Genomic DNA, 12,969 nt, shown 5'->3' on the forward strand with positions numbered 1-12,969 from the left:
ACAAACGGAGGTATTTTGGATATAAAAATAATCTTTATGGAACAAAAGGAACATTTATTGTGTAACTGGGAGTCTCGTGAGTGAAAACATCCGAAGATCCAAAGGTAAACGATTAATTTGATTGCTTTTCTGATTTTTGTGACCAAGCTACTTGATGCTAAGTGTACATAATGTTTTGTCGAGCGATCGATAAACTTACAAACGCTTGTATTGCTTTCGCTGTAAAGCATATTTTCAAAATCTGACACGACAGGTGGATTAACAAAAGGCTAAGCTGTATTTTCCTATATTGCACTTGTGATTTCATGAATATAAATATTTTTAGTAATATTGTTTGAATGTGGCGCGATGCAATTCAGCGGTCGTTGATGACAATTATCCCGTTAACGGGATTGCAGCCATAACAAGTTAACAACACATTCTTATTTTCAATGACGGCCTAGGAACGGTGGGTTAACTGCCTTGTTCAGGGGCAGAACGACAGATTTTTACCTTGTCAGCTCAGACTTGGAGTAGTTGTTCCCCTTGCTCTGCATGGGTAATGCTGCTTCGAGGGTGGCCCAAAAAAATAGATCTCTGAAATGTTTCATTAATTTTCTTTCTATTATCTGTATAACATAATAGATTTTGGTCCAATAGGCCTGGCCCATTCCCACGTTCAAGGAGCTTTCCGTTTTGATTAGGTTTTGCCTAAAAACCTTTAGGCCTACGTATAATTATTATAATTTTTTTTCATTCTCCGCATCTCTGCCCAGAAAAAGGGTGTTTAGCATCCCCAGTGGCTCTGCCAGTGTAGAGAGGATATTCTTGTCTGGAGAGCTTGCCTGCTCTCCAGACACCATTGCATGAGCATGAAGCCACAGACTGGCCAAACTCGTGTATCTAAAGATGAATTCAAAAAAGTCATTTTTTTGTTTAAATTGTATTTAATTCTAAGTCACAGCGTACAGTATATGCACAATTTATGGAATTATTTAATACAATGAAATGTTGTTTAAATGCTGTGCGCTTTAGGTCCCTACCAGCCTATTGTGTCGCACTCGCAAGTGCTTCAATGTATTTCTTTGCAGGCTATAGCCTTGAAAGAATAGACAGACAATTTATTTTCGTTCCTTAGGCTCCCTGTCTGGCTCCTGACCAATTTAGAGTGTTTATATGCGGTTTAATATGACATGATATAGCCAATTTGAAATTATGTTCGCTTCTTAAAAATGCACTTTTTCATGTTCATTCAAATACTTTTCATTCAAATCCACATGGTTTGGTTTCAATACTTAAAAATCAACTGGTAGGTCCAGGTAGTCACAAAAATAGATGGGTGTTGGTTAAACTGTGATTTTATTGAATGGAGCGAATTTTTTTTCCTGTGAGTTTCTTTTCCTGTGAGAGCGGAACAGTTTTTAGCAGAGCAGTAGGAAAGGACATGGAGCGCCAGAGCAGAGCAATGAGCGGGATTTCCAACCGCTCACATGGTCTGGTGTGAAGTAAGTGTGTGTGTGGCAGGCCCATGTCCTGAGAAGTATCGTGACCAAATGACGTCATCACACACTCCCTACCTACTGTGCTCAGCACGCTTCACTGTAACCAGTGCATACTGCAAAGATAATCCAGCCCATTATTGTATGCTACATGCACAGCAATCATATACACACTCTGTACTCTGCTCACCATGATGGTTAAAAGCGGGGAGCCTTCAGGGCCATTACATAAGGGGGAGGGGGGGGTAGAGAGAGAGAGAGAGCGAGCGAGCGAGCGAGCGAGAGAGAAAGAGAGAGAGAGAGACACACACCACTTCTTGCTATTTTTATCAGCACAGAGAGCAACCAAACGTCACTAAATCTACAGCCCCACCCAGACACAGACCAAGTAGAGGAGAGTATAATGGTCTGTAGCTCCAGTCTCTGTTAAAGTCATTAATAGGAAATAGAGACAGAGTACCATTGAGTGCCACTCAGGCCACACAGACAGACACAGAAACACGAGAGCCTCCGTCACCGTTTGACATAGACTTCCGTGTGACTTTTGACATTAAATCGATCAAAGTCTGCTGCTGGAAAAACTTGTGTTATGGCGTTACACCCACTGCTATATTGTGGATAAAGAGTTACTTGTCTAACAGAACACAGAGGGTGTTCTTTAATGGAAGTCTCTCAAATATAATCCAGTTAGAATTGGGAATTCCCCGGGGCAGCTGTTTATGTCCCTTTCTTTTTTCAATGTTTACTAATGACATGCCACTGACTTTGAGTAAAGCCAGAGTGTCTATGTATGCGGATGACTCAACACTATACACGTCAGCTACTACAGCGACTGAAATGACTGCAACACTCAAAGAGCTGCAGTTAGTTTCAGAGTGGGTGGCAAGGAATAAGTTAGCCCTAAATATTTCTAAAACTAAAAGCATTGTATTTGGAACAAAACTCACTAAACCCTTAAACCTCAACTAAATATTGTAATAAATAATGTGGAAATTGAGCAAGTTCAGATGACTAAACTGCTTGGAATAACCCTAGATTGTAAACTGTCATGGTCAAAATATATTGATGCAGTAGTAGCTAAGATAGGGATAAGTCTGTCTATAATAAAGCGATGCTCTCCCTCCTTAATAACACTATCAACAAGGCAGGTCCTACAGGCCCTAGATTTGTCGCACCTTGCCTACTGTTCAGTCGTGTGGTCAGGTGACACAAAAAGGACTTAGCCAATTGCAATTGGCTCAGAACAGGGCAGCACGGCTGGCCCTTGGATGTTCACAGAGAGCTAATATTAATAATATGCATGTCAATCTCTCCTGGCTGAATGTTGCGGAGAGACTCTTCATCACTACTTTTATTTATGAGAGGTATTGATTGACATGTTGAATGGGCCGAGCTGTCTGTCTAAACTACTGGCACACAACTCGGACACCATGCATACCCAACAAGAGGTCTTTTCACAGTCCCCAAGTCCAGAACAGACTATGGGAGGCACACAGGACTACATGGAACTCTATTCCACATCAAGTAACTGACGCAAGCAGTACATTTAGATATAAAAAAAACCCTAATGGAACAGAGGGGACTGTGAAGCAACACAAACATTGGAGCACACACACACACGGGTTTAGTGCTGTAGATATATGGTAGAGTAGGGGCCTGAGGGCACCCAGTGTGTTGTGAAATCTGTGAATGCATTGTAATGTTTTTAAAATTGTATAAACTGCCTTAATTGTGCTGGACCCCAGTAAGAGTAGCTGCTGCTTTGGTAGCAGCTAATGGGGATCCATAATAAATGCAACATACTATCACTAGCAGACATTTCCACAGCCAAACACACACACACCCGATCGTAAAGAAGATCACGGAACATACTGCACACCTCCAATTCATTGAACGTGTCAAATGCTGTGTGGGTGAGAGAAAACATGCTGGATGAGCACAGCTAAACACGACACAATATCATTAGGCTATATGTACGTCATTCATCATACCTATCAGTTAAACTATGTACCTTCGGACCTGCATGAACATGATCCATACAGATCTATAGTGTACAGTAATGCACTGAACTGAATGTGAGCTCAAAGACTCGGCATGTGGCATTCATACCACAGCTGAATGAATGGCAGCATATTGAAGCACTATTGGAAAGAATGAAAAACATCCTGTTTTAGCTAAATTAACAGTGGATAGCCATTCATTTAGCTAATGGACCAACATCAATACAGTGATTTATCTCAATAAACAACAGCCTCCTGGAACATAACAACCTCCACACACACACACGTCAATAGCCAGTGTGTGTGGTTGAACGGCAAAATTACATAGCAGTACAGCTAGTAGGGCATGGAAATTGCCAGGGACCTAAAGATTCGATATTATCATGATACGATATGTATTGTGATTCTCATGAATCGCAATTCGATACTGCGATTTCATTGCGATTCGATGTTCCAAACACATTGCTCACTCACCATGTCTGTTGCAGAGGGACAAGAGAGCATGAGAAAACAAGTTGCATTCAGTCAGGGAAATACATAAAAGTGCAAACTATTTAAAAAAGAAGATGGAGAACAAGCTCTAGGATGAATAATACCAGAGTTTTAACGCAGGTACAGCAGACTAGCGCTAGCTAGCGCTCATATACATATATATATTTTAGTTATTTTTTTATTAGATTTTTTTAATCAATACTTGGAGTCAAAGTACCAATATAATATTGTCCAAAAATAATATTGCGATAGGTAACTATGCATTTTTTCCCTGATCGTTCAACAGGGTTGACTGTGTTAGGCTATTACACACACACACACACATGTATTAGGCTAGTGCATTAAGAGTGTGTATCACACACATATTGATGTGCCCACACAAACATGTCAATATACCATAGAGGACCAGCAGACGTATACAACTTCAGGGACAGTATAAGAAGATGACGATAAGCAGCAACTTACATAGTTCACCTAGAACGTACATGATCAGACACAGCTGGACACCTCTTCAGTACCACCACAACACTACAGTTAACGCTATTAGAGTACCATATTTTATACAGTTCCATATGCATACAAGTCACATACAAGTCACATACTAGTCTACATGCATAAAATACCATAGACTGTCCAGAGCAGTGACCATCACTGGGAAGATAAGAAACCATGGATTTTAGAGAATGTAGGAAAACTGGCTCAACGGAGGATGATTGACATTGCGCAGGAGCACACACACACACACACAGAGAGAGAAAAGGATACTTAGCATTCTTACCATACATCGATCACGATGCTGACGCGTTTCACTATCTGCCTGCAGCTTCTCTGATGCGGTCACGGATAGTCACACGCACACACACACACACACTGCTGTGCAAACAAGACACCGAAAAATACACACACACAGTGTTCTTTGGGATTAATACATATGTGCACGGTCATATACACACACAGTCTTGTAGGCACACAAGCTTGCTCCCTGCAATAAAAATGAACACACACATACGCACGCATGTACGAGAAGGATGACAGACAGCATCAGCGAGAAGCGTGTTGCGATGACCTTGGATTTTCCCGTTTGCGCTCCCAATCGCTCAGTCTCAAGAGAATGACGCTGATTTCACACACACGCACACACACCTCCTATCCAATCACAATTCACACACAAGAGAGGGAAAGAGAGAGAGAGAGGGGTGGGGGGGGACAGCTCTGCACCTACAGGGGCTGTGAGGAAGAAACCCTCCACCCACTCACTCTTCAGCTCCCTTGCTCTCCCTCGCTCCCTCTCTCCACCCTCTGCCTGCATCACCCCCCTCATCCACCATCAGTCTTCCCATTTCCTAATTTACAGAAACCCAGCTTAAAACCCCAAAGAGCAAGCAATGCAAATGTAGAAGCAACGCAGGTAGTCTATTATTGAACATGCAACTCCTGTAATGAAGCCGCTAATAAAACGTAATTTTCAAACATTTACCAAAACGCAATTCTCAGGAAAACACAGTTGTAAACAGAACACCTAACGCGAGCGGTTCTGGGATAAAGATGAACATCTCCCTTAGGGATCTCATAGCAACAATTAGGATGGGTTGCTAATATGACTAGGATTGTGCCTTTGGCTTCTGGACAACGTAAGAAAGTTTATATGAAAACCAATCCATTTTATTTTTAGAATAATTGCTTCCACGTTTCTATGGTTGGATTTTGACTAGACTACTTTGAAGCAAGGTAAGACAGGCCTCATAATTTGAAGTGTTCAGGTTTCAGACAATTATACTGCCTAAAGCTGACATTGTAGTGGTTGGTGACGCGCTGACTGCCTGCCTATCATCGTCTATAACCCATGGCGCTCTTTAATTACAAGTTCAGATAGAGAAATAAAAATAGTAGCACTTTTTAAAATTGTGGCCATCAAAACAGTAAACACGGGATTGCATTTAGAATTGTTATTTTTGCGCATTGACTGGGATTATAAAAGCACGTTTCACTCAATTACCAGCTTTGTGAGGAGCTACTCTCACGCTGTCTGACATGTGGTAGTCTATTCCGCTCCTCAAACTAGGCTCTGCACGATATTAGCTAAAAATGCCAACATCAGTATCGGCCGATGTCAAGTTTAATGCCCCGATGTGCAAAACCAATGTCAAAGCTGACGTGCATTCCTATATAACGTAGGTACATGATGTAATGACGGCACATAACATTTTGCGCTATATGTGCAACACAGCATTCCTAACCTAGCCCACAATGTCTGCTGTGTGGATCGAGCAGTCAACAAGTCGAGGGGTCATTTGAAAGAGGAACAAAATTTCAGCGAGCCAACTCAAAGGTGAAATCGATTAAAGCCAAGATAATGGAATACATTGCGCTTGACAATCTACCGTTCTCTGTCGTGTGTGATGTTGGCTTTCGCCGACTGGTCGAGCACCGGTACACACCACCAAGTGCGCTGTTTCAGATGTTGCCCTACCGGAGTTACACAGTAATAGCGTCACTGCTATTAGCTTCATGACATACAGTGGGGCAAAAAAGTATTTAGTCAGCCACCAATTGTGCAAGTTCTCCCACTTAAAAAGATGAGAGAGGCCTGTAATTTTCATCATAGGTACACTTCAACTATGACAGACAAAATGAGAAAAAAATCCAGAAAATCACATTGTAGTATTTTTTATGAATTTATTTACAAATTATGGTGGAAAATAAGTATACTAAGGAATTCCGTTTGGGTTTTTGCGTGCCAAAAAATATACAGTAGCACTGTCAAAGCTGTACAAAAAAGTCTGCAAAAAAGCAACACTGGCCACGAACGATGCGTTTATAATACTGCGTTGGTAATAAAGCATAATTTGTTTGACCGCAACTCCTGGGGTAGCTAGCTTTGGCTTGGTACCTAGCTAGCACCAATATAACCAGCCTGAAAACAATGACCAGTAGAACCTGCAGTCATTATCATTATTCTTAGCAATGATTTAGGAATCCTGCAATGATTTAGGAATACGTAAATGCCAACAAAATTACTTTTTTAACTAGGCAAGTCAGTTAAGAACAAATTCCTATTTACAATGATGGCCCGGACGAAGCTTGGCCAATTGTGCGCCGCACTATGGGACTCCCAATCACGGCCGGATGTGATACAGCCTGGATTCAAACCAGGGACTGTAGTGACGCCTCTTGCACTGAGATGCAGTGCCTTAGACCGCTGGGTCCGTGTGTGTGTTAACTATACTAGAATGCTTAAAAGGCCATTAAAATTGTGAATAGCGGTATCGTTTTTTTTGGCAAGGCTATCGGTCAAAAACGTCATATTGGTGCATCACTAATGAGGACTAATGAAAATACACATTCGCCAATTTAATTCCACTAAATTATGAAAATTAACCTATAGACCGATAAGCATGACCAATCAAATGTATTTTGGGCGGTTAACCGATTAACATGCTTTTTACATTTATATCACAAACCATTTAAAAAAAAAAAATCAATATGATGAAAGTGGCCATTTTAAGCCTTTGAAGACCTACAGCATAGTCCTTATAGTGTACCCTCAAATATGGAGTGTCTAGATTCTGAAATACTATTTTTCAAATACATTAGTATGAATGTCTCAAAACGATCCTTTTTGATTTTTTAAAACATTATATTGTTTGAAACAATATACTCTTCAGACACACAACATTTCCAGAGTTGCTCTCTGGTTCTTTTAATGATATGACCCATTTTTATTTTACATAGAAATGTATATTATAGGTTATAAACCAATCACAGCCCTGCTTTAGGATTGTACATTGAGCAAACCACCAGCACAGGGAGTTCCCTTTGAATCCATTTACCATTCACTGTGTTGGTGATGCTCATAAAATGGATCAGAACTTCAAAATTAGCAGAGCACCCACTATGGAAATGTGATGTACTTGTAGAGTATACTGTTCCAAACAATACGTCTTAAGATGAACAGATTCAAAAAGGGTAATTGAGATATATTAATATTGTACTTGATTTTTTTTTTTTACTGCACAGGTAAACTAGTGTGAGTGTGGAAAAATGCTGAGCCACAGTGAAACAAAAAGACAGTTGTAAGAAGAGAGAAGTGGGAAGAAACTAGAGGAACAGAGAAACAGACACAGAGCGTACGAGGTGGAGATGGGACCTCTTACCCCTGCCAACGCGATGATCCAGGAGGAAACGACAGTCCAGTGTCAGCCTCCGAGAGGCCGGGACATCGGGCACAGGCAGGGGCATGGTGGGTACACACACACACACCGGCTCACACACACTCAAGCACACAGCTAGTCTCTCACACACAGAAGCAAATTCTCGCACAAAAACACACACTGATACACTGGAACACATACAAACACATAGGCTAGGCTATATAAAATCAAGTTCCAATGACAAGACAAAAAAATTACTCTCTAGTCTTGCATACAAATCAGTCCTGTCGTAAATCTACACAACCGGTCAGAGCCTCAAACAAGCCTGTAGTGTCACTGACAACACTAACTAAAGACTGTTCATTTCTTAACACAGAAACACACATATCCATAACCCACCTTGTCAAATCCTTAACACATGGATTGACCACAAACAACACGCCCTTCACACATACGCACCAGCTTAAACCTCAGCAACAAAACACCACACACACACACCCTCCATACAGCTCCAACCAATGTGAAGAATTTCACAGACACACACTCACACAGCCCTTATGGCCTCTGCCGAAGACAACTTGTGTCTCCCTCAGAGTCTCTGTCCTGTGTTTCTTCTTCAGCTAGTGGAGGAGCTAACAGAGAACAGCCTGGGTGCCTTGGCTTTCAGTGCACTATGAGATTAGCGATTAGCCCCTTCTATAGCTGCTCTGCCTCCCTTTCTATCCCTCTCTCATTAATAAACATCTCACTAACACAATGGGCTTCACTATCCACCCTCTGTCTCTCTGTGTGAGAAAGAGAGGGAGGGAGAGAGAGAGAACAAGCTGCATTGCTTGCTGTTTGGGGTTTTAGGATGGGTTTCTGTATAGCACTGTGACATCTGCTGATTAAAAAAACGAGGCCCTTTTTACATTTAACTAGGCAAGTCAGTTAAGAACAAATTATTATTTACAATGACGGCCTACAGGGGAAAAGTGGGTTAACTGCCTTGTTCAGGGACAGAACGACATATTTTTACCTTGTCAGCTCTGGGATTCAATCTAGCAACCTTTTGGATGGCCCAATGCTCTAACCGCTAGGCTACCTGCCGCCCCTCTAATAAATACATTTGATTGACTGATCAGAGAGGCAGCCTTTCAGCTACTTGGCAAGAGGTTTGCCAGCAGACACCAATGCTGGGGAAACGTCTGGAAACGTATATTTTCATACACTGAACCTGGACACACTCAAGACACAAATACATACACACTAGTACACAGACAACCTATCACATAAGAGGGACAGGGGCACCTTCTTGAGTGATTCACAGAAGACTTTGATTAAGCAGCTCAGGGACTTTTCAGCCTCTGCAGCAGTTCAGCTTAGAAATGACCTCCACTGCATTCAGGATGCATAACCCTCTTGTGTACTACAGTATTAAAGCTATTGGGGAAATTGCAGATATTGCTTACCTGTCATATTCAATATTCGTCACCAGGCGTCGTTGTTCTCTACGAGCTGGTTCTGTCTAATCCAGTGTAGAGGTTTAGTTGGGAGAGACCCCCAAAGTAATGCTTTTCCGGGGGCAGACACAAAAGGAAAACCGCAGGATATCCTTAGGCCTGTGAAAAATGTTGTTAGGTTAGCTTGTAGCTAGGTTGTACAGTTGGCACATTAGGCAACTACTGTAAGGAAATTATTGTTAAACATTGGCTAGATGACAATCTGCCTTCTCTGTCTCTGTTCATAGGCTGTTTATACATGCAAATTCTCACTGATGAACTGTCAGCTAAGCTAGCTAACTGGTAACGTTAACCCATGTGTAGCTAGCTAGCATTTTAACAAGTAGGCTGGCCAGCTAGCTAGATTATGATTAACTATAACCAACCACTTTATTAGCTAGCTATCTGACAGCATATTCGCTTGCAAAACAATTAACGTGAGATAGCTAACATATATTGACACATACGCTAGCTAGATGCTGCTGCTAGCCATCATGTCAGTTAGCTAATAATTTCCCCTCTTAACACCAAGTAACTAGTTAATATCAAAGACAGTACAGTAGGTTTGGAAACTCTGCTAATATTGTTAACGTCAATTTGCAAGCACCACGTTATTTTAGCAGTAGTTTGCTTAGCTTGCCACAACAACAGCATTCACACATTTGGTTAGCTAGGTAACGTTAGCTAGTTAATAACGTTAGCTCGAGCTGGCTCATTGAATCACTCAAAGACAACTACAATTGTGAATGAAGAATTGGTCGTAAAAAACGCTCTTACCGTGGGTTGACTTGAGATCATGAAATGGATGATTCGCCGAAAAGTATCCCTAACTTGCTGTCCAGCTGCGTTGTCTATCTTGCTAGCTAGCTACCGTCTTAAACCCCCCGTAGCCTGAATTTGAAGAAGGGTCCACCCAGTTCATCGTGTCAAAGTGTTCAGTCAGATTCTGTCCCGTCCTTTCCCCAAAACGCTACGCACGCTCGAGCTTACTGTGCAAGAACAACGTGCACTTATTGGAGCAGTATCCTCGACATTCTTGACAGATGTTTTCAAGCCATAAATGGCTTTTTACAACAAAAGTGTAAGCTACATTGATAATAATGTAGATATTTAGCTAGCTGTATTATCCTGCAGCCTAACTAAGCATATTATTCGTTAGCTTTTTCTTGAACTTCTATAATTGTCTATCATAATATTTAGGATAAGAAAAATGCAATTGCTTTAGTTAATCTAATATGTATTTGGGCTAAACAAATAAAATGTGTATATGTCTGACTATGGAATGAATACTGAAGTACTGTATCTTCACTGGACCTTGGATGATGCACCACCTCAATAACGGTACATTGATTGTTATTCCAGCTGGGGGCAGTAGTGGGTTCAGCTGCTGCTGCGGCTGCTGCGCGGCTGCTGCTGCGGCTGCGCTGCGGCTGCTGCTGCGCGCGGCTGCTGTTGCGCTGCTTCTTCTTCTTTCGCTTAATAGCGTTTGCAACAATTATATGTTCATTCCGCCACCTACAGTACAGGTGGATAATAAGGATCCAAAAAGGAAAAAAATGCGGGGTAAAAATATCGAATACATTTTTTTAAAGTCCATACAAACTATCAGTAACGAAATGTTAATTCATCTAAATCAGCCTGCTTTTCAGTTTTAATCAGGTCCCTACACAGGCTCAGGATCCTGGGATGGCGGGTGTAATATTTGTGTTTTGGAGAAAATTACAGGGAGTAATTACCGGGAGACGGGAGTACAGTTTATTGTCGTTTAGTAAGAACATTTCGTGCCCTACAGCTCCCGGGCCAATAGCGCGCATGTGCACTTCTATTAGGCGTTGTAACATAATACTGCCTTAATACATTACTGCTTAGTAACAGCATAGTAACTAATATAGACAGATATAGATAACCAATACTACACTCCTCCTCCATAACTTTTAACTTCCAGAGAACAAGGGAAATACATTAGGGAAATACTATTGCAATATCTGAACAATGCATTCATAAGCATTTCTCAACTACTGGGTTGAAGCAGATTTTCCAGAGCCCAGCACAAATCCAGGGGATTATTCTACCCGGAAGATAGATTTTGTACTAATAACTAGCCCAGGTAATGTCCTTTTTCTTTCCTTTTATTAAAATGAAGGTTTAATAAAAACATTTTTAAAGTGTTTGTTTTACTGTTCGTTACCTCCTGAAATAGCTCAATTCACAGGTCAAGCTTTTGAGGTGCCCTTCACTGTCGAACAGGATATCTCCGCTCCTCCTGGGCTTCCGGTGGTGGGCCAGGTTCGGGTGGAAGGTCAGGCTCTGTCTCCCCCGTATGTCCACAGTCAGGAGAATAGTCCTGGGGGGTCATTATTGTTCTTGTTCTCTCGGCATGTCTCTGCTAGGGCGTTGGACCATAGCAGATGATCCACATGAACGTTGACATGGCGATGATCAACTTGGACTTGGTAAGTCAAGGGTCCTCTGCGTTGCAAGATCACACCTGAGTTCCACAGGCACTTGGCGTGTCTTAAGTCACGTACCATCACCCTCTCTCCCTCTTTGAAATCTCTGACTGTCTTTGTGTCTGTCATGAGCTTTCTTCTGCTATAGCTGGTGCTTTGCCACACTGTTTGACGAGTCTGGGTTCAACAATGTCAGACGGGTACGTGGTTGAAGTTTCAGAAAGAGTTCAGCTGGTGTACGTTCCGTTACTTTGTCTGGTGTGTTACGGTAAGTAAACAGGAAATGGGGAAGTCTTTGGTGGGTGGGCACAGACTGATCCTTGAGTCTAGTCCAGGCCTTCTTAAAGGTTTGCTCGGCTCTCTCCGCTGCCCCGTTTGATGCCAGATGGTGAGGTGGTGACAGGATGTGCCTTACTCTGTTGTTCTTGAGAAACATTTTGAAATATTTCGCTGTGGAAAGGTGGGCCTTCGTCCGAGACAAGCTCCTTGACTAGTCCAAAGTATGCGAACAGGTGTCTGAGAAGATTGGCGATCTTCTCAGCTGTAGTCAGTTGAGTAGGGAACACTTCCATCCACTTGGAATAGACATCGACGACAACAAGGAAGTTGTGTTTGTCAATCTCAGCGTAATCCACATGGGTGCGTTCCCATGGTGTAGCAGCCCAGGACCATGGATGGAGAGGTGCAGTAGCAGGCTTGTTGCGAACAGCTTCACAGGTGAGCAGTGGCCTATATGCCGCTGAATGTCCTGATTCATTCCAAGTCACCACAGATAACTGCAGTCGAGTGTTTTCATTCGAGTGATCACTGGATGTCCCTCATGCAGGTCAGATAGCAGTCTCCTCTTGTATTTGTGAGGTACCACCACCCTTGATCCCCACAGAACACATACTTGATCAGTAGACAACTGGTCTTTC

At 42.1% G+C, this 12,969-nt stretch overlaps 1 protein-coding gene across 3 annotated transcripts in view; it reads right to left on the bottom strand.

The window, feature by feature from the left end:
• LOC139407219 (EFR3 homolog Bb (S. cerevisiae)) overlaps nucleotides 1–10,912 on the bottom strand; it is a 60,840-nt gene extending 49,928 nt beyond the window's left edge. Inside the window, exons 1-2 of one of the 3 annotated variants that reach the window (XM_071150794.1) lie at nucleotides 10,380–10,912; nucleotides 9,573–9,722 (exon numbers count right to left, since the gene is read on the bottom strand). In XM_071150794.1, coding sequence (XP_071006895.1) covers nucleotides 9,573–9,579 — 7 coding nt within the window. In that variant the 5' untranslated portion in view covers nucleotides 9,580–9,722; nucleotides 10,380–10,912. Of the gene's footprint in view, nucleotides 1–4,748; nucleotides 4,812–8,124; nucleotides 8,404–9,572; nucleotides 9,723–10,379 lie in introns of those variants that run through there. The other 2 variants (XM_071150793.1, XM_071150795.1) reach the window with 2 other exon arrangements.
• Nucleotides 10,913–12,969: the final 2,057 nt, after the last annotated feature.

Source organism: Oncorhynchus clarkii, chromosome 4 (assembly GCF_045791955.1).
Source record: "Oncorhynchus clarkii lewisi isolate Uvic-CL-2024 chromosome 4, UVic_Ocla_1.0, whole genome shotgun sequence".
NCBI lineage: Eukaryota > Metazoa > Chordata > Actinopteri > Salmoniformes > Salmonidae > Oncorhynchus > Oncorhynchus clarkii.